The 26997-nt window shown below is 43.4% G+C and overlaps 1 protein-coding gene across 2 annotated transcripts in view; it reads right to left on the minus strand.

The window, feature by feature from the left end:
* LOC137286196 (glycerol kinase 3-like) overlaps nucleotides 1-26997 on the minus strand; it is a 67296-nt gene that overhangs the window by 34376 nt on the left and 5923 nt on the right. For both annotated transcript variants that reach the window (XM_067817922.1, XM_067817914.1), the window contains exons 2-3: nucleotides 1004-1077; nucleotides 813-919 (exon numbers count right to left, since the gene is read on the minus strand). In XM_067817922.1, the coding sequence (XP_067674023.1) occupies nucleotides 813-919; nucleotides 1004-1077 (181 nt within the window). The remainder of the gene's footprint in view (nucleotides 1-812; nucleotides 920-1003; nucleotides 1078-26997) is intronic.

Genomic DNA, 26997 nt, shown 5'->3' on the forward strand with positions numbered 1-26997 from the left:
TCAAACCAGCAGATGTCCAAAATGCATCTCAAATTTAAAGGCCCAGTCTAGTGCATAATTCAGTGGACTTTGTGAGAGACTGGCATTTCATACAAAAATCACATTTCATGCAGATGACCAGGATGGTATACGAATGACTTTGACTTTGATGTCAGAGACTGGGATGTCGTGACTTACATTCTATGTCAGAGACTGGGACGTCGTGACTTACATTCCATGTCAGAGATAGACATCGTTGATACGTGACTTACATTTGATGTCAGAGACTGGGATGGTCGATACGAGACTTACATTTGATGTCAGAGACTGGGATGGTCGATACGAGACTTACATTTGATGTCAGAGACAGGGATCGTTGATACCTGACTTACATTTGATGTCAGAGACAGGGATGATCGATATGTGACTTACATTTGATGTCAGTGACTGGGATCATTGATACCTGACTTACATTTGATGTCAGAGACTGGGATCGTTGATACCTGACTTACATTTGATGTCAGAGACAGGGTTCGTTGATACCTCACTTACATTTGATGTCAGAGACAGGGATCATTGATACCTGACTTACATTCCATGTCAAGAGACTGGGATGGTCGATATGTGACTTACATTTGATGTCAGAGACTGGGATCATTGATACCTGACTTACATTTGATGTCAGAGACTGGGATCGTTGATACCTGACTTAAATTCCATGTCAGAGACTGGGATCGTCGATATGTGACATACATTCCATGTCAGAGACTGGGATGGTCGATACCTGACTTACATTTGATGTCAGAGACAGGGATGGTCGATATGTGACTTACATTTGATGTCAGAGACTGGGATGTCGAGACGTTTCAGGTTGTCGACAGCTGTAGTCATACAAGTCTGTACGGACTCCAGAATCTCCAGAGGATCTTCCTCGACCCATCTGGAATGAAATTTCCTGATTACCATGGAAACAAAAAAACCCACAACAACATTTGGTAGCAATGGCATCCAAACATTTGCTTACCCTTCGCGAGGCAGGTACTGCTGGATCTCAGTCTGGTGGTAGGTGACGAGTTCCGCTGTCTTACTGGAGAAAATCTGCAAGTGGAAAATTGTGAATGAATTTATCAATCTTCACACTCACAAATGTCAACTCCCACTTTCTGGGGTGAACATGCTTACAATGAAAGAAGTGCACTGAGAAAAAATTCAAGCAAAGGTCAAAACACTGGCCTCCCTACATACAGAAGAAACAGCTATACCAGCAAAAAATTACTCTTACTAGTCCACATAATACACCGTACAATCATTAAGAGACAATCTGTAATTAACCTGTTGTTGACATTTGTGTAAGAATGACAAGCAGGACAGTGAGCAGCCAGATGGCACCACCACTTATCATTCCAAGACTGAACAACAAATTAATGCTTTCAATACAGACATGCCATGAAAACCAGGTTCAAATTTAGAACACAATCCTGACCAGTTGCTTTGAGTATGCTGTGATGATATTCAGCTTCATAAACCCTGAAGATATGCCAAAGGTCTGGAGGAGTTGCCCAAGTTGCAGACAGACACCAAATGTACAGACTGAGACAGCTACAATCTAAGCGACTTTCAAGAGTTTCCTGACCTACTGGAAAACACATATAAGATGATCCACGACCTGACAAATGACCCCAATTTGCATACTTGGGAACACCCCACAGAACAATCCACTTGAAACAAGAGGGAGACAGGTTGTCTGATAAATATTGAGAAGTTCATTTTCCCCATGCGTTTCACGCATGAATTGTTATAGCACACTCAATTTGGGAACAGGTACAATCCCAACGAATTGAATGGCACTTTGCCATGTCATACATCGTATCCAGAGTGGGTAGTTGTTTTTTTATGCCATATAACTTTGTACAAATTGATGGACTGCACACCAGTCGAAATCATCAAGTTTGTAACTGCAAGTTTTGGGTTTGCGCAACTTGGTGGGACTGATAAATGTAGGTCCACTCTCACTCCTACCACCTTCTGCCTTAATGCGCTTTAAAGTTGCCGTTGAGAGTCCAGTAGCAAGGCTACTTTGTAAAAGAGAATCTCCTTTGGTTGCACAATTTTTGTCCATATACATGATAACTTTGTATGTCTCCCTTGCCTGAGAATGAACTATTTGCCCATGTTTTCCTAACTTGGACATTTTTTACTACAACTGAAATCTGTTTAACAGTATTGAGACAGACGTAAAACAGTAGCGAGACTGGTGTTAATCAGTAGCGGTGTTGATTTCATGTCACAGTTAGCATGTATTGCACATGCATAATCGTCAAGCATGTCAAGCTGTAGCAGCCAAGTGTACTTGCCCAATTCGTTGTACCGCCTCTCTTGTCACAAATGTGTTTAGTGTGCAGGATCATCTAATATGTGTCTAGCAGTAACCACCCACGACAAGCTCACTTAGCTTCAAACAAATTGTCTTGGGACTTTTTAGTAATTTCAGCTTTTCTGGATCATATCCTTTAAAGCCTTACATGAATCTAATAGGTGTGTGATGACTCATACATGACACCAAGATCATCACTGTCTCTTGTGATATGACAATCCATTAATGTATCAGGGTTGGGGTCTGATATGACAATACATTGATGCATCAGGGTTAGAGCCTGGTATGACAATACATTGATGCATCAGGGTTAGAGTCTGGTATGACAATACATTGATGCAGCAGGGTTAGAGTCTGGTATGACAATACATTGATGCAGCAGGGTTAGAGTCTGGTATCACAATACACTGATGCATCAGGGTTAGAGTCTGGTATTACAATACATTGATGCATCAGGGTTAGAGTCTGGTATCACAATACATTGATGTATCATCCCACACTTTAAGGGATGACCGACTGAAGCTTGTGACAAGTATTAGATGATACTGCCAATGATTGAACATCTGTTGGACACCAAGACGCTCATTTACACAGTGCCGGTTGCATTATTGTACGGTTGGTGACTAACACTGAAAAGCAAAATCCAGCACTTCACTGCGTAAGGAGGTTGGATACGAAATATCAAAATGTGAAGAAATTGCTAAATTTAGCATCATTTTGTAGAAAAATATGTTCCAAATCTAAGTTTGTCACCAACAGCATTTGTTTGAGAAACAGCTCCCCTTGTGGCAACACCTATAAAAAGTAATATGTCAATTAAATTCTCTTAAAAGTAAATTTACTTTTATTACTCAATTTTAGGGGGTTTTCTTTATAAACATATTTCAATACTAATATGAAATACAGCAGTAAAATAAATTTTCAAGGTAGTACCTTGGATTTGACACCTTACTTAACTTTTAAAAAAAAAAACCAAGAATGTAAAAATGTAATTTTTATCCTACAATTTGTATTGTATACTTATTCTGACTCACGCTCTATTGCTTATCTCCCCTTCCCTTCCGAACGGTTAGTGGAAAGTTGAATCCCTTCAAATTTCCTAGAAGTGACCGTACAATAACTCAACCTGAGCCATCTCCCCTCTCTCACCAAACCAACCATGTGTCCAACCAAATGACAATCCTCACTCTCTCTGACAATATGCCTCCACACAGACTGACAAAGAGTTTTGTGAGGAGATGGCTGGAAGGGCTTCATCTCATGAGTCAGGCTAAGTATGAAATATCAATTATATCATTATAATTACATATTTTTCCTCATCGTGACTCATGCATTATTGCTTGCTGAATCTGACAGAAAAGGTGACGGGTCATTCAGCTCTACGATTCCCTGTTAGATTGTTCTCCCTCTCTGTTTGCATGTATTCACCCTCTGGGAATTATTCTTGCGGCTGATGGTGGATCACCTTCTTACACTAGGTGTGAGATGTAATTTTATAGATTATGTGGAGTTAAGACATACTAGACAGCTTGTTGTCTAAATATCTGGAACGACCCATATGTTCAGGTAAGGACTTTACCAAAACTGAGTATAGGTTCACTCATGCGCTGACTTATCCTGCTGCTCAAGGATCACTTCCTTGATCCAAAAGGAGACCATCGTGTGTGAGACTTCTACAGTCGATGTGGGAGACAAAGGGATAAACAAATGCAGAACTGTCTTCTTCTTGCAGCACTTCTTCCTAAGTAGATCTTCAGTGCTCTTACTGGACACATGGTGTCCTGTGTGTCATCTGGACCCAGGATATTCAATAGAGCTGGAACATAAAACTGTCGATCTGGTTCTTGGATCAGATCTGGGATCTGTCGATCCCAGCAGTTGATTCTTGACGATGATGTCCAACCTAAAGTCTACGTGGACAGCAGCGTGGTTACCAGCTTCAAATCTTGTACGACCAAATCTAAGGCATGGTTTTCAGATATCTTGGCTGCGGTTGCTAAGGCAAGAATAAATATCGTCTTCTGAGTGAGCAACTTAAAAGATGTCTGTGTCAGAGGCTCAAAATCTTCACTGATGAGGTGCTGCAGTACCACATTAGGTTCCATGCAGGAGTTCGGAACTTCTGCTGTTGATCTTCTAATTCAAAGCATCTCAATAATGCAACTAATTCTGGAACCTTCGTTAGCCTCACCCCTTACTTCATGGTGATGACTGAGCTAATTGCTGCCAAATAAGCTGACAGTGTGGATCCCTTCAAGCATCTAGTAGACCTCAGATGACATAAGTAGTACTTATGGATGAGTAGAGTAGCAGTAAACCCCTTGTGAGTAGCACATTAGTAGTATAGGGAATGACAGTTCTGGACCACTTTCAAGAAATGTCTCTACAAAGCCTTATTTAGTAAATAAGGCTTTGGTTGGGTCATTAGCTCTTGCTACTATTACCCCTACTACTTAACGTGTGTTGGAGGTAACACTGTGCCGTACGGTACGATCAATAATTCTTCTCTTACAAACCCCCTACCCGGCCCACCCCTCAAGTAGTACAAGTTAGGTTCGTCGGCTTTCATATCCACTTTATCTATGTTGTAAGTTTTGACTGACCATATAGGATCGGTGGCCCGCTTACGGCTATCGCCCTCGTGTTCCCCCGGCTGGTATAGATACCTCACTTTGGCGGCCTATGTCATGTTTATATCGATGAAACAGTTTAACGTGAACCGCCTACGATCTCTTTGGTGTTCATAATAAAGGCTTGCTGGGCTTTTTGTATCCCCTGTTCTATGTACTTTTTTTTCTCGTCCTCGCTGATAGCAGACTTACGAGACTTGGATCGAATATCTTGTTTCATTCCGTTATATTTTTTGAGTTCAGAGAGGATTGAACGAAACTCCTCTTCTGAGATCTTACTATCAGAGAGTGCCGTGGAAATACGCTCACTCACTGTGTTCAGCTTTGCTTCGGCCAGAACCCTGATCTCGTCGTGTTTCAATGCCTTACGATTAAGTCTGCGTGATACTAACTTAAGCGCCAATCCTGCTAACCCTGCCACCCCTGCCGTTATTTCAATACCTAGCACTATAGGTGCGGCCACGATGGTAGCCAACAACCCAACACCTGCCGCCCCTAGTCCCATGCTGGTTGCCATAAGGGTATTGTCAGCCCCGTCCACGATATTGAAAGCTCTATTGTACTTTTTACATAGTGCTTTCCGCGTGTCACGGTCTTGTTCTAGTTGACGTTTCACATCACATAACTGCCTCAAGCGGAACCCATCTACGGCATCCAACGTCTTCGCTACTTCCTCTACGACTGGGTACAGACCCATCCTATAATATATATTTTGAAAGATATTTTAATTGGGTTTCATTTAATAGTCCTTCAATGTATTTGAAGTCTACAAGTTGTATACTAGTATTCAGGGTAATAGGTGAGAGTCTAATAGAATTTTCTGTTGTAATAAAAACCCCACTGAGATTTATTAAGCGGTTTATAGGACCCCCGTAGGTATCCCGTTGTATAACAATACGACAATATTTTCTTGTGTGTTCGTACCAGTGTATTGACACCCCGGGTAAAATTTGGTGTACTTTTGAGGTGTTTTCATTACCTAAAAATACAAAGAAGACTTCTATGATGAGTGTGAAAGGGGAGGATGTATTAAGACTTACGTTAGGATTATAATTGATAAATGCTAATTTATTGTCTTCTCCAGGCATTAACCTATTTTTTTCGGTCTCAGAAGTTGCTATGAATACCCTATCCGGAATGAAATCCCCGGTCCAGATACCGTTGTTCCTAATCTTAGTGACATATTTTGTATATGTATCCATTGTGATATAAGGTGAGGTGAGTGTTAAGTTGATCAGCCATTTGGGCTCTTTAAAATCTGATAACGGCACCCGTCTGTACACGTTGTCTTTGAAGTGCAGGATATATAATTCATCTTCCTCACCAGGCTGATCGAATCCCTCCGTGTCTCCTAGGTCGTTAAGCGTAGTGTTGGGATGATGACTGGTCATTATTATACTATTACGATATAATTTCCAACTGGTTTTCTGATAATAATTCAGGGGTTAACTTCATACCCATGAAGTGTATGTTGTCAGGCAGGAAGATATTGATTAGTGATATCTTGTTTTCCACGATCACGTTGACCCCCTGCAGACTGGTCTTGGAGTCGACACCCACCCGCACGTAAACATTGCAAACTTGATACTGATGTTGTTTGCCCCACCCGAGTTTGATCCCCTTCACGATCTCGACATCATTCCCCGATGGTTCCCCTAGGTAGACTTTGATGATCAGTGTTGAGTTTGCCGGTAGATCCTCTAGTATAGTGACCACACCTTCGAATTCAGACACCAACTGCAATTTCACGTTTTGTATGGCTGGTTTACTCGATAGCATGTGGGCTGCTATAGTGTTGACTGGGCTGACGACTATGCTACGTCTCTGAGTTGGGACGTAAGCCACGAGCAGGGTTCCATTGTTCACGACTTTGTTTAGGTGGTTGTCTTTGTTATCAGTGAACACGTAGGGGGAGACGAGTCTAATATTGAGAAACCAGTCGTTATCGGGTAACAACACCCACTTGTTATCTTCGGTGAAGACGAGCATATATGGTTTGTTTTGGACGACGGTAGTGCTCTCAACATCGTCTAAGTCGAACAGTTTACCCCCGAACGATGGGTATATTATCCAATTATTATCACCGGTGTTGACAAGGGCGTACTTAGTGTTGACTGTTGCTCTTGTGGTATCTATCATATCACTTAGGGTTCCACCGGAGGGGATTTCAACGCGTTTGTAAATGTTGTTTTTCAGTTGCAAGGCGTACGATTTACCATCTACTCCGGGAGCGTCGAAACCGCGCGTGTCTCCGAGGTCGGAGATCCCGATATTAACGCATTTTTTCACTCCGGGCCCTTGTGCGCTGGTCATTTTACATGAAGCTTTAAGCTGAGGTATCCTATATTTACAGGATTATGATTTATATCTAACACCGATATTGTCAGCTCAGGTATGTTGCCCTGGATTAATCTCTTATACTGCCGTGGTGAAAACGACTCGGTTCTACCGTCGTTGTATTTCTCAGTTTTCACCGGCACTGCTCTCAGTATAGTGGAAGGGTGACCTCCTTGAATGTTGTACGTTGTGCTCACCTGATCGAGATGAATGTACAGCTCTCGGTACGGTACTAGGTCGGGTAACTTCGTGCCTGTGACGGTTGTTGTTGGTTTTATCTCGTCAGGAGACATACCGAGTATCCTCGCTAATGGTCGGCCTAGCCTTAAGGGGTTTCTTCCGTTGTTGATTAACACCACTGTGCCATTTGAGTCGTTGATCTTGAGTTCGGCTCCCAGGGGTTTGAAGACCTCGTCGTTTAGAGAGCACACGCTGTAGTAGCCGTCAGTTATCTGACTGCGAGTTCCACTGACGAACAGCTTATTGTTGCTGGCGTTGATGTTAGTCCATTGCGGTAGGTAGGTGATATCGCAGAGTGCGACTTCGAGTTGACCTGACGTGTTATCGATCGCGTGCGTCAGCTGAACGGCCTCACCGCTCGTTATTCCTGGAAGTGTTATGTACATATTATAATATATGAATTATATATTGTAATATGGATTTAGCACACTTGAAAATCGTGGTGAATGCAGATGGTACGGGGTTTAAAACAACCTTTATTAATATCTTTGAAAAATATGTCGTGTCCGTTAATAACGCGCAGGCGGTGGTAAACTGGAATCAAAACCCAATGCAGTTTTGGCAGAACCAACTCAACTTTGCTGTGTGGTGTGCGACGACAGGGTCGGGTGTGACACCAGACTACGGTATAGACGAACTGAGTAAGGCGGTTATTTTGTTTCATATTTATTATCAAACGAGACGAATATTGAAGGAAATAAGTGCTCCTCTTCCCCAAGATAAAGCGTGGAGTATGACGAATAACCCCTATGATAGACGCGCTTATGAACGTATTTGTGGGGAGTTTGAGATTCCAACGAATAAAGACTTTCGCCTTCCTGGTGTGAACCATGGTCTCGGTATAGTTCTCGTGTACTTCTACAGGTCCGGAACATATCAGGCCGGTTCTAAAGATGGTTCATACAACCCAAACCGGCATACATTTACAGGCCCCACAACGAATGAAAAGATCCATGTCAGCTGTATAAAGCAAACCAGTCCTGATGCAGCCACAGCCTGGACTAAAATGATCTCAAAAACATCGAAAGAATTCACTCGTGCTGGTACAATACGCTTGAACGACTCGATTCGAATGTACGTGTGGGCGCTGTTGGGTGCGCAGTCGATGACGCGTTCCAACATCCTCGGTAAGGGAACTGCTTACGACGCTCAGACACAATTCGTTTCCAACGTTGAGGATGCTATCAATTCTCCAGTTGATCTCCCGAGGGCCATCGACCGTTACCAAAACGTGTTAGAATATGCCAGATCGAAAGTCAATTACGTGTTCGGCGTGGGGTTGTACATGGCTCCGAGTGATATGCAACTGAGAATAAAAAAAGTGGTGGGTTATAACAACAAAATAGTCATAGCCACGGCGGACCAAAAGTTGGGTATCAACCCCGATATTAACACCCCCTATATCCCACACATCCCACCACGTGAAAAGGGTATAGTGGCGCCACCCCCGGAGTCTAAAGTTCATGTGCCCCCCCATATTCATGTGGGGGAACCCCCCTATCAGCAGCATATTGATAATAAAACGGCCCTGGTGGTTGGTGGGGTAACTTTGGGACTTATTTGGTTAAAGATTTCTTAGCCGCTACGTACACCAGACCCGCCACGGCGACGATGGCTGCCCACAGGTTTTGACTGAGCCACATGGCAGTTTTAGACAGAGCGCCCAACAACCACGAGACGATGCTACCCAGGATGCCGGGAAGGGCTTCGGCGGCTTTACCAGCCAGTTTAGCTAGGCCTTCCCCGAGTTTTTTTATCCAGTCTTTAACACCACCGCCTGTGGGAGTGGGAGTTCCCCCGCCGGCAGGTGTGGGGGTTCCCCCCACCAGTGACACCACCAGGGTTGATATGATGAAACCCAATGCAGTCAGAATGCTGGCGATGGTGATCCCTTGCTCCCGGAACAATATCCGAATCCTGTTGGCTAAAGTTGTATCCTCATTCAGTATTCTATCGATTGTTTCCCGAATGCGACTGATCTGGGATCGAAGCTGTTCACGATTCGAGGAAGCGGCTTCCAATCGTGTACGTCTCTCGTCTTCTAAATCACGTATTCATTCATTGATACGACGCTTCATATCATCGTTTTCAGTTTCGTTGAGTTTGGTTTTTTCCTTAGCGATGTGCTCGTCGATTTCGTTCAGTTTCCCCATGTTGTTCACGAGTTCTCCACGCACGCGTTTCACGGCTTCGTCTAAGCCGTGCAGTTCCCTTACCGGAAAGTCAAACCCCGGTAACGGTTTGTCCCAGTAGGTGCTCAACAGTTTTTCTATGCTATCCGAGGCTTCTGTAGCACGCTGTGGTGTCATTTCATCTCTAGTGGTGAGGTGGGATCTGGTAGCTTGCAGATCTTCAACAACGGCCTTAGGTATTGCACCACCGTAATCATTCATGTTTAGATTTTTACGGATAAATTCTACACCATGGTGGCTGGCTAGAGTTGACAAGGCCAGTGGTTTTTTATTGCTCTTGTTAAAGAGGTCAACCCCTGGGTCAGACTTAAGGCGTAGAACTCCCTTTGTATCAATAAAAAAATTCTTATGGTATCGACCCTGTGGTTCAACGTAGTTTTTATCTCTTCTTAAACTTTCGTAATAATCATTTACCGTTGTTTCCAATAGTTCTTGGTTCAATGGTGAACTAGTAAATGAGGTCTCCTGCTCATCATCGAATGCCTGGGCACTAGCGCCCGGCATCTCCGTCATATCTATGTCTTCATCCATTAGTATTAAAAATATATTTCTTTTATATAACAATGTACGGCAGAAAATTAGATCCTTTCAGAAGATTGAGAGAGCCATTAGGAGCCAGAGCCGTGCGACAGTCGGTGACCATCACCAACAATCCCAGCAAGATAGACCAGAATCAAACTCTGCTGGTTAGATTTCCAAACCTTGGTGAGAATGACCTCATTGTACCAGGCACTGTTCGACAGGCGTTCAATATCACGTTGACCTCCGACAACGACAAACGCGAGCTAGTGCGGAACGTGGGTCGAGCTATCATCAAGAAAACGACCATCAAGATCGTTGGGTGATAGGCTCGAATACGAGCTCACGTTTAACGACTATAGCAAAGTAGTGCGTACGCCGAACGGTGATGAGGCCAGTTATGCCATAGACAACATCTCTCTGGAGTTCGACATGGTAACTAGCCCGGAGCTGGCCAGGCAGGTTCGAAGCCAGTACTCTGGGAAGATGGCTATCCTGTACGATCGCGTACTGAGGCATAGATCAGTCGTGCGAGATAAGAGCGACACTGTGTGGAATATCAACCTGAACGTGCCGGCGCGATCGATGAAAGGTATCCTGGTCGTCCCCGTGGAGTATTACGATCCATTCCGGAGGGACAGCGAGAAGTTTTTCAACCCCGAGATTGAAAAGGTGGAAGTGACCATCGAGGGCGTGCCCAACCAGCTGTTCAGTCATGGTATGAGACCACACCAGCAGTGGGATGAGATAAAAAAACTACCAGTGGGGGATTACATAACAAAGGACCTGGACCTCGGCTCCGTGCAGATCGGTGAATACCTGACCACCAAGTACGCCCTATGGTTGGACATGCGATCCACGGATGATGATAAACTGCACGGTAGCGGGCGCCGTATAGATAACGGCAGCGAAGGGATAACCATCCAGATTACTAAGAAGGCTCAAACCGCTGGTAAGTTGAAATTATATCTGTACGTTATTATGGAGACATGCTATCGTACCTGGCCTTCTCCGGCCGGCATGCAAATCACAGCGTCTGGGTGCTAACGCAGAAGTTCAACTCGGTGTTGAAAGACCTCAGGGAGCAGACGCGATGGGTAGCCTTATTTCACTGCAAGGACAGGGATTCGTTTGAGGAGTGTTTGAGAGAGAACGATGTGATGAGCAAATTAGAACGGGAACGTGTGAAGAAACAGCTCGCTGAAACTAAACACGCTAAGCTCGTGCTCAAGACCGACCAACCAGTAGCATATATAGTATGCTAAAGCTAAGCAAAGCTAAGCAAAGCTAAGCAAAGCTAAGTATATAGCTATGATATTTGAAGTATTTGTCGTGTGCAACTTAACCTTCATTTCTCTGTGTTTTGTCTGTATCGGGTATTATATAGTTAAAACTAAATCTTACTTGTTATATTATAAGATGGAGTGTGAGGAATTGCTCGAACAATTATCTGTGGAGGGTTCCCCCACGCCGCCGGCAGGCCCCCTGATAACAAGCGAGAGAAACTGGTGGCGTTGGCTGTTGGCGGCAAAGCCAAACATTACTTTGGAGACTACACTCCGGATAAAATTCACAAAATGTCAGCCGAAGAAATCGATAAGCTGTACGCTAGATACGAGTCCCGGCTCGGAGCAGAAATGACAAAGACAATAGGATCGGCTATGACCCAGATATACACCGGTATTGTGTCATACTTCTTTCCCATTCCACCAGAGCGCCGACTTTACCTGTGGGAAGACCTCGAGAAAGACCCTTTTATCGAACACGCCGTGAGCTCTATCAGCTGCGGGCTGTACCACAAATATGGTATGTTGTTGGCTCCAGTGACGGCGGCGATTATCACGGCAAAACATTGTCAATTTGAGAGAAAAAATAATAATAATAGTATAGATGGATGCTGCTCCCGAGGTGATACCCCCCACAGTGAGGGAAACCCCTCCCGAGGTGACGGTGGAGACCCCTTCACAAACAGTAACCAGACAGAAGAATCCTAAGAGAGTAGCTGCCGGTAAAAAACGGTGGTGTAACCAACATAAAGTGACCAACCCCCGACTGTTGTTGGCTGTAGGTGTAACTGCTGCCGTGGTTATAACATGGTTATACGTGGGGGTACCCTCCCACAGTGAGCCCCCACCCAATAGTGAGCCCCCCACCCCCACGGTAGACCCGCATATCATGTTATAATTTTAATATTTTATATCATATACATAATGTCTGAGGGGAAAACGTTCGTCAACGACGCATACCACGCCACAGTGGTAGCCAGTCTAGCAGTAGGGTACGCTCGGTTGACTAAAATGGTGCTTAAACAACCAACTATCAAGCTAGATTTCAACCTGCAGGATATGGGTATGCTCATAATGAACCTTGGTATGGCGATGGCCACAAAAGACATCCTAGTAAAACAAGGAATAATACCTGATAATATAATGAAATAAATATAGGGATGGCCACGATAGCTATGATGGTCGGTGGGGCGGTAGTGAATGCCCTGGCATTTTCCGGGAGTAATTTCCTCTTCTCGAAACTACGAGATGATCACGCGGCTGAAATACAGGAAGAAAGTAAGCGACACGATCTCGCTACTGAGAAATTACAAAGAGCACAGGCTGAGTACGTTAAAAAACGCCTCCAGAGGATCGATTTTATTAACGAACAACTCAAGCGTGAAAACCATGCCATTAAAACATTCAACGATGTCGATGAAGCAATGAAAGAATACTATCTACTAACTGGTAAACAATTGGAACCGCTCAATAAACCCACACTCGCTCAGTACTACACACCATCCAAGGGACAAATGAATCGTGAACTGGGCTTCATAGTGTTGGGTATAGCAGCTACTGCGTTGGTTGCGAAGCAATTAAATTAAAATACCTATATAAGTAAACATGAGACCCGCTCCATACCGATGCGAATACATACTTATGGGGAAGACCGAGGCCTGTGGTAGGAAATGCAGGAATCAGGGGTTCTGTTGTTTCCATATGGGAAGTCCTAACTACACGTGTTCTGTGTGTGGTATCGGGGTTAAAGGACACTACTGTCTATGTAAAGCTCACGGAGCGAACGTAGTCAGACATCAACTCATCTACGAGAATAAAAAAGGCTACATAAAAGAACGTAGGCGACTGCTCAAGATAGACTCCAGTGTGTGAAAGGGTTACCTCCCCTTACTGTGAACCAATTAGACATTGGTTCTCTTAGGTGTAAACACGATGTCTACTGTAAGCGAGCTCAAGCGGGTCGCAAAACAGAGAGGTGTGATCGGGTATTCTAGAATGCGGAAGTCAGCATTGTTGAGATTACTAGGTTTAGAAGCCCCTCCTACAGTAAAACAATTAAAAGCTCAAGCAAAACAGCTTGGATACACGGGTTATTCAAACCTGGGGAGAGCCGGGTTAACCGCATTGTTATCACATGCCCCCGTAGCAAAACCTCCCACTGTAAAACAACTGAAAGTCGAGGCACACGATTTGGGTTTAGGCGGGTATTCCCGTATGAGAAAACCACAGCTTGTAGAATTATTACGACAGAATAGAGCTATTGACCTACAGTTCGTGCGCACTGAGCGCGCTGTAGGCAACTATTTGAGAGGTTGGCGCATGCACGTTGATAGAAACATAGACATTACAGATATCAAGCCTCTGATAGCTGATAAGGTCAACCAGGAACTAAATAACCTAGGAAGTATCAAGTTTCAGATCACAGTGAAAATGTCACTCGATAAGCAGGTTGGGAGTACCACTGAGTATGTTCAGCCTTACTTCCGAGGTCAACAAGAGGTCGCCACACATACAGAGACCATTGACGCATCAATCGATACCAGTTTTCAGCAGATACGAGAATACCTAGAACGCTACACACACTTGGGGTCCGGGTGGGCTGTAGATAAAATCGATAATGTCTATCTAGACATAGCTAACTACGTGCCGTTCAGAGGCGGGTCATACCTAGCCTTGCCTCCCTACTATAGGAACAAACATGCCATAGTAAACGTTAAGAATAGAGGAAACGATTGCCTGAGGTTAGCTATCAGGTCAGCCTTATTTCCAGCTGGCACTCATTCAGATAGGCTTTCTAGCTATCCCCAAGACGATGGGCTCAACTGGGATGGTATAGATGAACCCACCCCCATATCCCAGATCACTAAAGTAGAAAAACAGAATAATCTGGCTATAAATGTCTTTGGGCACGAAGGTAACACAACAATAGTACACAGGGTCAGCCCGGTGAAGGATCGCCAAGTTATCAATATATTCATGATCCAACGAGGTGAAAAGTATCACTACACGTGGATAAAACATCTCAGCCGGTTGTTGCACGACCAGTCGAAACACGATGGGGAAAAACACTTTTGTGTACGATGCCTACATGGCTTCACCCGAGCTGATTTATTAGAATCCCACTGGGATGATTGTCAAGGTGTGGGGCAGACGGCCATACGAGTCGACATGCCTAAGGAAGGTGACAATATCCTAAAATTCAGTAACCACAAGAATCAAATGTCTGTGCCTTATATTATATACGCCGACTTCGAAGCCTTAGTTGTGGGGGATACCCCCAGTGGTGCCGCCGGCGAGGCTCCCTTCACCCACAAAACACAAGAGCATAAAGCCTGTTCGTTTGGATACATTGTCGTCCGTTGTGACGGGGAAACGAAAGCTCCGGTAGTGTATAGGGGGCCTGACGCGGCTGAAAGGTTTCTAAAGTGTTTGCAGGAGGAAGAAAAAATTATTAGGAATGCATTGTATAAAATCGCTCCCATGCGTCTGACCCGAGTCGACAGGCTAGCCCACGCTAGTAGCACTAACTGTCACGTGTGTGAATCACCACTTAACGGTGATTCGGTGAGAGATCACTGTCACATAACTGGTAAGTATAGAGGCGCCGCTCACAACGCGTGCAACCTCAAGCTTAAAATCAACCCTAAGACAATAAACATCCCCGTTGTCTTTCACAACTTGAGAGGGTACGACTCACACTTGATCATGCAGGCCATCGCGAAAATCGATGGTAATATAACGTGCATCCCCAACAACATGGAGAGATACATCTCCTTCAGCTTAAACGGACTTAGGTTCATTGACTCGTTTCAGTTCCTCCTGTCGTCACTCGACAGTCTGGTCAAGGCCAACAATACCTTCCCTATCACCGATCGATACACAGACGCCGAGACTAGACCCCTGCTTATGAGGAAGGGTGTGTACCCCTATGAGTACATGGATAGTTGGGCTAAGTTCACCGAGACCAGACTACCCCCTATTGACTGCTTTTATAGCAAGCTGAATGAGGCGTCCGTCTCACGAGATGATTACTCGCACGCGACTAACGTATGGAATAAACTGGGTTGTAAGAACCTGGGTGATTATCACGACCTGTACTTGAGGACAGATGTACTGCTGTTAGCCGACGTGTTTGAAACGTTTAGGCGGACATGTTTCAAGCAGTATAAACTCGACCCCGCATGGTATTACACCAGCCCAGGTCTGTCGTGGGACGCCTTGCTTAAAAAGACCGGAGTTAATTTGGAATTGCTCACAGATTACGACATGCACCTATTCATTGAGAAAGGTTTGCGAGGTGGGATTTCCATGGCATCCAAACGATACGCGAAAGCAAATAATCAATACGTGAAAGGTTACGATCCTAACAAACCAACCAATCACATTCTCTACCTCGACGCAAACAACCTGTACGGCTGGGCCATGAGTCAGTATCTACCTACAGGGGGATTCGAATGGGTACCCCACATTGATGTTATGGGGGTTGCACCAGATTCGAACAAAGGTTATATCCTCGAGGTTGACTTAGAGTATCCCAAGGAATTACACACATCACACAACAGCTACCCCCTGGCCCCCGAACGTATGAGGGTTAACCCAGACTGGATGTCTGAGTACCAACATAACTTGTCAGGTGGGCGTGTGACAGACGTTGAAAAACTCGTGCCTAACTTAATGAATAAGACCAAGTACATCGTTCACTATCGCAACCTACAGCTGTACCTGTCGTTGGGTATGAGGCTGACCAAAATACACAGGGTGCTCATGTTCGACCAGAGTCCATGGATGGAGCCCTACATCAGAATGAACACAGACCTACGGAAAAAAGCCACCAGTGATTTTGAGAAAAATCTCTACAAGCTCATGAACAACTCGGTGTTTGGTAAGACTATGGAGAACCTGAGGAAACGCGTGACCGTGAAGCTGGTTCGGTCGAGTGAGGAAGACAAGCTCAGGAGATTGATAGCCAGTCCGGCATTCAACCGTAGTAAGATATTCACAGACAACCTGGTTGCCCTACACATGAAGAAAAGTCACATAAAATTCAACCGGCCTGTTTACGTGGGGATGAGCATCCTCGATTTATCCAAACACCTGATGTACGACTTTTACTACAACGAGCTCAAGAAACAGTACGGCGACAGGTGTGAAGTGCTGTACACTGACACGGATTCCCTGCTGATGGAGATTCGAACCGAGGACGTGTACGAGGACATGAAAAAACACCTTGATTTATACGACACCAGCGATTACCCTAAGACCCATGCCATACACAGTACTGTAAATAAAAAGGTCCTAGGTAAGATGAAGGACGAGTGTGCTGGCACGCCCATAGCCGAGTACATAGGGTTGAGACCGAAGATGTACTCCATACTGAAAGCCGACAATAGTGAGATCCGGAAGGCTAAGGGGGTTAAGAAGTATGTGGTGAAACAACACATCAAACACGCCAGATTCAAGGAAGCCCTGTTCAAGACCCGTACCTTTAGGCATAAAATGAACACACTTAGAAGTGATGGACATAAGATATACGGACTGACTATAAACAAGACGTCCCTGTCGCCTATGGACACGAAACGTTGGATAGCTATTGATGGGATAAACACATACGCGTATGGACATGAAAAAATTTGAGGCTATTTACTACAGCCCGCGCGGGTACTGGAAAGGATCTAGCGCAGTAGATAAGCTAGCTAAAATAGCGCGAGTACCCCCGGAGGAAGCCAAAGCGTGGCTTGAAAAACAAGCCCTGTGGCAGATCTATTTGCCGGCACCACGCTACGTGCCTAGAAGGAGGTTCGGTATTAACATACCTAATAGCGTTCACCAGGCAGACCTACTGTTCCTACCCCACGACAAGAGGTACAAGTATGCCTTAACCATAGTGGACGTAGCCAGTCGTTACAAGGAAGCCGAACCCTTGACCACGAAAGATTCGGCCCAGGTAGCCAGAGGATTCGAACGCATATACAAACGCAGCCCGCTGACGTGGCCAACAGAGCTGCAAGTTGACCCCGGACGGGAGTTCATGGGTGCCGTGTCACAACTGCTAGCCAAACACGATACAAAGGTCAGGCGTGGCACGGCCGGAGCCCATCGCAGCCAAGCCATAGTTGAAAGATTTAATAGGACTTTAGCTGAGCGCTTGTTCGGCTATCAGTATGCTAGGGAGATGGCCACCCCTGGAAAACGATCGACTGAATGGGTCACGAGGTTACCCAAGGTGGTGTCGGCAATCAACCATGAAGTCACCCGTCTCACCGGTAAGAAACCGGCAGACGCTATCAAACTAAAATCAATAGTTGCAGAGTCGGCCGCTCCATTGCATGGGAAGGAGAAAAAGATACCAGATAGGGCCTTAGTGAGGTATCTATACCAGCCGGGGGAACACGAGGGCGATAGCCGTAAGCGGGCCACCGATCCTATATGGTCGGTCAAAACTTACAACATAGATAAAGTGGATATGAAAGCCGACGAACCTAACTTGTACTACTTGAGGGATGGGCTGGGTAGGGGGTTTGTAAGAGAAGAATTATTGATCGTACCGTACGGCACAGTGTTACCTCCTACCAACACAAAGTAGGCATAGTAATTACCGCCAACTTTTTTGTAGTAGGGGTAATAGTAGCAAGAGCTAAGGGACCAACCAAAGCCTTATTTAGTAAATAAGGCTTTGTAGAGACATTTCTTGAAAGTGGTCCAGAACTGTCATTCCCTATACTACTACATTAGTCAAAACTTCTCCACTTGTTGTCATACAGGTTACATGTAGACTGACGTAAGGCCAACGTTACAGCTTTTGCTGCCCTGGCGGAGTATCCCCATCTCTGTAAACAGCACATAATATGCTTCATATGTGTAAGCAGAACGCTTCTGTATTCCCTTGATTTTGTCTGGTGTCAGGATGTATGAGGAGCTTTGGCCAATCTGAGAGGTGAAAGATGGGTTCGCCATGCTTCTCTATGAGATCTGGAAACCAGGATATCGCCAGCCAGTAAGGTGTGATAAAATCAGTTGTAAGATCTTCTTCTGGTTGATCTTGTGTAATATTTCTGGTAGCATTGGAGGGGGGGAAACCCTCCCAAGATAAGGCTAGGGAGTCGACAGCCCATGCTAGTGGATCAGGTGGTCATCTGATGGTGGTCATCTGATGGTTGAATTAGGATGCCAACAGGTCGATGAGAGGATGGCTGATTGTTTGTGTTGTCAACTGGATGAAGCATCCACTGTGTGGGTGACCAATGTTTCAGTCTGGACACTGCCCCTGGTATGTGGCAAGCTCTCAAGCTAAGGTTGACATCTTCAATGACATCGAACAACTGCAATGTTAGCTGTAGTAGGGGCATTGATGTGGTGGACCCTTGTAGGTTGATGTAAAAGGCCACTGTCAAGTTCTCTGTGTGTATCATCAAGGCTTGATTCCTTAGTTGCACCCTCCAGTGTAGAACTGCTTCTATTACTGCTTTCAGTTCTAACTGGTTGATGTGGAGGCTCCTCTCTTTTGTCGACCATCTGCCTGCTGTGACTTTGTCGTTGTAATGAGCCCGGCCATCCTTGGGTTGCAACCCTCAAACAAGTTCCACCACATACAGCTGATCTCACCGTCCACCACAACAGATATTGTTTTAGATGTTGTGGCAGACTGAACTACTGCATGTTGACGAGATGTGTTATCAGAAAGTCATCCTCTGCATGTAAGATCCTGCACTGACGTCAGTAGCCCCAGAAGACTTGCCATGATCTGACGTCCACAGGACTGCAGAGGTCTTCTGGTACTGATGATTGTATGGTCTTCCATCTGTCATCTGGAACCTGAAATCAATTTTCAGTAGTTAAGAACCTGATTCCCAGGAACTTCAGGTCTTCAGATGGTTCCAACTCTGACTTCATCAGACTCACCAATCAGCCAGACTATGTCAACAGGTTGATCATAAATTTCAGCTGATGTCTCAGCAGATCTGCTTTTTGATGTGCCTGTATACCATTGTCCACATAAAGGCCGCTGCGTAGACCTTTCTGATATAGGTAGGTGACGATCAGTTTAGTAATTCGCATAAATAACCACAGGGTCTACAAAATCACAAATGGCAGCACCTTCCATTGATAGTGTTTCTCGTCAATCAGGAATCGAAGATATTTCCTGGACTCTGGATACATCTGGACGTGGAGGTATGCATCCTGCAGAAGCAGATGAATCACCTTGAACTCCTTTGGCCTCAAAAGGTATTCTCTGTTGAAGTGCTTCATGTTGCAAATGAGCCTGAACTTTTCTTTCGAGTTCAACTTAACTTACAACCAACATAAAGGGATATCATGAGTCCTGTATTTGGGGTCCCTGGGACTCATGCTCTTAATTTTCAGGGGTCTGTAATATTGTTGTAATCCAGTTATAGTTTTTGTATTGTGTGTCATGATCATCACAGTAATTTAATTGCAAATGATATCATAACCCGGCTAGTAGCAGACTCAGTGATAACTTATTGTTACTAGATCAACATTTTAAATAACAAAAGTATTTGGAATTTTTCTATGTCCCTGTTGATGCACTAATCTATTTTGCTGCATCCGTTGTCAATGTTTTTTTGTACAGGACACAGGAATTTGTGTCCTATAAACCACTGCAACATATATAGTACATCCAATGTTACAACCAACATATGTAGTGCATCCAGTGTTACAACCAACATATGTAGTGCATCCAATGTTACAACCAACATATGTAGTGCATCCAGTGTTACAACCAACACATGTAGTGCATCCACTGTTACAACCAACACATGTAGTGCATCCACTGTTACAACCAACACATGTAGTGCATCCAGTGTTACAACCAACACATGTAGTGCATCCAGTGTTACAACCAACACATGTAGTGCATCCAGTGTTACAACCAACACATGTAGTGCATCCAGTGTTACAACCAACACATGTAGTGCATCCAGTGTTACAACCAACACATGTAGTGCATCCAGTGTTACAACCAACACATGTAGTGCATCCAGTGTTACAACCAACACATGTAGTGCATCCAGTGTTACAACCAACATATGTAGTGCATCCAGTGTTACAACCAACATATGTAGTGCATCCAGTGTTACAACCAACATATGTAGTGCATCCAATCTTAAAACCAACATAAGTAGTAGTTACGAGACCGCTTCTGTATGACAACTGTCAGTCTCGTCATCGGATTCTGACGATGACATAGCGTTTTCAAATGTTAAAGGGCTCTCCGCCAACACCTACTTCTCCTGGATCAACAATGTCCCTGAGATAATGTCCCTCATCAGAATCAGAGAACCCGAAGAAGACTGTACTGAGGACATCTGCGATGATACCTCTCTCAATGTTAGGGATGCATCAGATGATCTCTGCAACAACTTTCTGAAGATCTTCAGTTCCAATACTGGAGGATAGCCATAGCTGTAGGCATAAGTTGCACCCTCAGGCGTCAGCACACTAGTCAGAGACACCTGTGAACAGACGTGACTCACTGAAGTTGAAGCTTTCACAGACTCTGATGACCTCGATGAATGCCTGGAAGACGACGACTTTTTGGATGATGAAGTTGACCTGGTCTTGAATACTTCGCTGGAGTTTGGTGGTATGGACTGTTACCTCTGCCACCACTTGAGATGACGATAACTTTGATTGAAACAACATGACAATTCTAGAGATGCTGATGGAACAACTCACAAGGCTGACGATAATCTCACCATGACACCCACACTTGTTGAACCTAACAACAGGTTGTGTACATTTAGTTTAAATTTACAAACTCACATGTGAACATTTACAGGACAAACATCACATGATATGAATGAATAACCCCTGTGTCCACCACGTCAAAGTGCAAACGTGCAGATAAAATGATGATAGTAAGGTTACAACAACATCAATGCATAATCAAACCAAACTACAGCAGAAGAACCCCTGGGTGTACGTCAATCGCTGTATGTAATGTTAGCACAGTTTACAAAACACAATCACATGAAACACAGTGAAAAACGTATATTAATTGAACATTTTTTTATAATATTTGTTTCAATTATGATGATAAATAAAGGCCTTCAAGGTAGAATTTGGGCTAAATGACCAATAAAAAACCAAAGATTCGCCGCAAAGGGACCCAAGAAACACTGCCCAACTGTCAACTCATGCGATTAAGGAGAGGGTGAGGATTGCCATGTGGTTGGTCATGTGGTCATTTAGGCGGGAGAGGGGAGATGGCTCAGGGTGAGTGAGTATACTAGAGAATTTGAAGGGTTTCAAGTTTCCACTACTCTTCTGAAGGAAAGGGGAGATAAGCAATAAAGCATCAGTCACGATAAGGCAAATAGAATTCTATATTGTTAATTCACAGTAGCTTAGTATTCACAAATTAAAAAAAACATACACTAACAGAGGGTATCAAAGTTATCTCCAATTAAAACAGCATACCCAAATAAAATTTGATAAGGGGACATAACTCTTGCCCAGGTTTACCTCAGGATAAATGCTTGTGTGGCCAAAATATCATGAAGTATGATAAGATAAAGGGAAATAACAGCGTAATATGATACTCTCTCCTACTATCACATCCCCTCACATATGGTATGCACACAAACCATGGCACCCAACCTCTTTAATGCTTCCATGATGCATCATACTGTGAAGATCATTGATTATCTGGATTTATCGTCTTGTCACATTAGCCATGATCCATCTCTAGAGCCTATACCTCCCAATTATGAGGACGATATGAGCCTATACCTCCCAGTAATGGGGGCAACATGAGCCTTTACCTACTGATGAATGATGCGGACAACATAAGCCTTTACCTCCCAATAATAGACGATATAAGCCTATACCACCCAATAATGGGTACACTATGCACCTATATCTCCCAATAAGGTGGACGACGTGAGACTATATCTCAATAATGTGGACGACATGAGACTATATCTCAATAATGTGGACGACATGAGACTATATCTCCCAATAATGTGCATAACATAAGACTATATCTCTCAATAATGTGGATAACACAAGACTATATCTCTCAATAATGTGGATAACATGAGACTATTTCACCCCAATATTGTGGATGTCCTCAGCCTATACCTCCCACCTATGGAGACAGACAGCAAGGGTTTATGACACAAACAGCCTTGGTGGAACAATGCCCTCCCTCAGTCAGGAGTCTCAAGTTCCACCCACTGATAGATGTACAGTTCCCTCACAATGCCAGCCCACAATGGTGACCTCACAGTGCCCTCAGTCATGAGTGGAGCCAGACAGGGGTCAACAACAACACTTTTCCCAAGTAATGTGCTATCCCCAATGCAGGATGACAGGATGGAATGAATATATATAGAGAGCACACTTGTGAAACATGTGACTACATGGTCTGGTGTCCCTTGTCATCACATGAAGCTGCTGTAATTTGTGTGTGTTGTCGTGTAGTCAGTATTTGTTTGTGATTATTGCTGTACAAGGATAAGATTTCCAGCTTAATGACACAGAAACAAAACCACCTGTTTCCAGAACAGTAATTCACTGTCTTATGGAAAAGGGAGAAGACGAGAACCAAACATGTCAAAGGCCTTGTGTGCAACTCTTATTACCAAGACATCTTGTGCATCTCAACTTAAAACCAACATAAAGGGATATCAAGAGTCCTGTATTTGGGGGTCCCTGGGACTCATGCTCTTAATTTTCAGGGGTCTGGTACTACAAAACTGGGGTCCCAGAAACTTAATTATTATTATTAATACCAAGTTGTAATATTGTTGTAATCCAGTTATAGTTTTTGTATTGTGTGTCATGATCATCACAGTAATTTAATTGCAAATGATATCATAACCCGGCTAGTAGCAGACTCAGTGATAACTTATTGTTACTAGATCAACATTTTAAATAACAAAAGTATTTGGAATTTTTCTATGTCCCTGTTGATGCACTAATCTATTTTGCTGCATCCGTTGTCAATGTTTTTTTGTACAGGACACAGGAATTTGTGTCCTATAAACCACTGCAACATATATAGTGCATCCAGTGTTACAACCAACATATGTAGTGCATCCACTGTTACAACCAACATATGTAGTGTATCCAGTGTTACAACCAACATATGTAGTGCATCCAATGCTACAACCAACATTTGTAGTGCATCCAATGCTACAACCAACATATGTAGTGCATCCACTGTTACAACCAACACATGTAGTGCATCCAGTGTTACAACCAATATATGTAGTGCATCCAGTGTTACAACCAACATATGTAGTGCATCCAATGTTACAACCAACATATGTAGTGCATCCTAACTTACAACCAACATATGTAGTGCATCCAGTGTTACAACCAACATATGTAGTGCATCCAATGTTACAACCAACATATGTAGTGCATCCAATGTTACAACCAACATATGTAGTGCATCCAATGTTACAACCAACATATGTAGTGCATCCAATGCTACAACCAACATATGTAGTGCATCCAATGTTACAACCAACATATGTAGTGCATCCAATCTTACATCCAACATTATATGTAATGCATCCTTACAACCAACATGCGTAGTGTGTCCCCTTTTACAAACCAACATTTATAGTGCATCCCCTTTCACAACCAACATGTGTAATGAATCCTAACTAACAACCAACATATGTAGTGCATCCAATCTTACAATCAACATATGCTGTGCATCCCCTTTTATAACAAACATAGGCATTCCATCCCAACTTGCAACCAACATATGTAGTGCATCTTAACTTACAACCAGCATATGTAACTTTAATTGCATCCTATCCTACAAACAACATATATAGTGCATCCCCTTTTACAACCAGCATATGTAGTGCATCCTAACTTACAACCAACATATGTAGTGCATTCCCTTTTACAACCAACACACATAGTGCATCCCCTTTCACAGCCAACATATGCAATGAATCCTAACTTAAAACCAACATATATAGTGCATCCCCTTTTACAACCAACGTATGTAGAGCATCCTAACTTACAACCAACATATGTGGTGCATCTAATCTTACAACTTGCTTATCCAATGTTGTCCTAACATACAGAACACATCTCAGCTTACCCGCAATATACACTGCATCATGACTGTAAGAGAGTTAAGCCAAGGTCATGTCACATCAGTTGGTTCAAATCAGCACTGACATTACTGAAGGCAATGAGATCGAAATGTTGAATTATGCTAAAACTTCCTACAACACAAAGTTTCCCAATACCAACACAGCTCATTGATACTTTTCGCTCAAGCAACCAAGAGTCATCAGAAGATGACATATTCCCCCGGCCCCCTCATATTTGAAAGGACAAATGGAGGTTACTTGATGGGTTTTTTTTATACTAAGTTTGAATTGTTTGAACAGAAATCATGAAAAACATAACTGCCATACATCTGTAAACAGCAAAAGGCACCACTTCAAGATCTGTCTCATATATCTACCAAGATGTGTTAAAAGATATGAAATGGTTTTCAAGTTGTGCTCCAGAAACGAATCCCATCCCTCCATTTTGAGACTAAGTTCAAATTGTTTCCATGGAAACCCAGAAAATGATAAATCACAAAACCTGTAAATAGCACTTTGGGATCTGCCACACATATCTACCAGGCTTTGCTAACAGATATTAGGTATTTTTTTAGTTGTGCTCTGGAAACAAAACACACCTCTCACTTTTGAACTGTGAACTGTTACGGTTAAAAATTTACTGTGACAAACAATGTAAGTAACCCCCTGTGAACCAGCAAAACAGAACAAAGACAAGTTTGAAATATTCAGATATTATTATTTAGCAACCAGAGCAAGTTATACAAAGTCACAGGCCATTTCACAATGCTGATTACAACAGTCATGCAGAATGAACACAGTGAGCAGTCTGACAGCAGTAGATCAGGAGTTGACGGATAAAACATTGGCATTGTAACTCCAATGAATGTCCGAATGTGTGTCCATCTGTGTGTCTTTGTTGCTCACAACACGGCAACTAGTCTTTATATCTACATGTTCAGTCTTTTCTCGAAAATATGAGCACCTACTGCCATCACCAACACTGTAGAATGCCCTCGAAAATAATGTTTCTCGCAAGTAAACAAACAGGAAGTCAAGGGCAGATAATTCCCAGACAAGCCTGCTGCCAAAATCCTAAAAGTGCTGACCACCTATTATACGAAATGTGACCCATCATATCTGTTATTCAAAACACTAAACATTGTGATCCAATAATAATTATTACTCAATTAATAACAAAATATACTGAAAATACACGCTCGTAACAAAACTAAGTCAGAAACGTTTCCATCAAAACCAAGAAAATAAGAAATCATAAAAACCTGTAAATAGCAAAAGGCACCACTTTAGGTTCTCAATGATATATCTACCAAGTTTCTCAGGAAAATATTTAAACGTTTTTGAGTTCTGCTCCGGAAATGAAGCCCATCCCTCCATCTTCAGACTAAGTCAAAAATGTTTCCATGGAAACCAAGAAAATAATAAATCACAAAAACCTGTACATGGCAAAAGGCACCACTTTAGGTTCTAACTGATATATCTACCAAGTTTTGCAGAAAACTATTGAACGGTTTTTGAGTTCTGCTCCGGAACAACCTGAGAAACTGAGAAAATAATACATCACAAGAACCTGTAAACATGGTAAATAGCAAAAGGCACCACTTTGGGGTGTGCCACACATATCTACCAAGTTTTGCAGAAAAATATTGAACTGCTTTTGAGTTCTGCTCCAGAAATGAAGCCCATCCCTCCATTTTGAGACTATGTTGGAAACGTTTACATGCTGGGGGGGATAATGATTCAAAGTTTTGATTGCACAGCAGCATGTATATCTGATATTAAGGCTTGGATGACTGGCAGGAAATTTCAAACTTAATGACAACCAGTCTAAGTAACCTTAGTTTAAGTGTATTTCGTTACACTACACCACTGAGTCTAACAAAACCTAGTAGAAGGTCGCGTCATGTAACCTTTGAGCGACCAATGACAGTCCAATCAAATGCGAGACAGTTAAATAGATTTAACCATTCAGACAACGGCTACTATTTAGGGATCGGAGGGACTTTCAAAATATTCAGGTCACCGAAACAGATCTCTCCACAAACAAAAATCAGCATATAACACAGTTATTTGACCTGCAGTATATACACTTTGGGGTTTCTGTTGACATGGTTACCATTAGCTAATATTTCCGCAAGATAACATCATTGAACATTGTCAAAAACACTATTTTCAGCGACTATTTACTTACCGTTGTCATGGTTGTACGTACGCTTTGTGCATCACCTGGAAGCGAGCGTGCGCTAAGCAGTATTCAGAATCGTTCGGGTACGAACCCTTTAACCTTTTCGAGGTAAAAAGTTCATAAGGGATGTGCGAATGTGCACTTTCGCGATTTGGTAAGCTGTGTTCTGA

This window comes from Haliotis asinina, chromosome 1 (assembly GCF_037392515.1).
Source record: "Haliotis asinina isolate JCU_RB_2024 chromosome 1, JCU_Hal_asi_v2, whole genome shotgun sequence".
NCBI classification, from domain to species: domain Eukaryota; kingdom Metazoa; phylum Mollusca; class Gastropoda; order Lepetellida; family Haliotidae; genus Haliotis; species Haliotis asinina.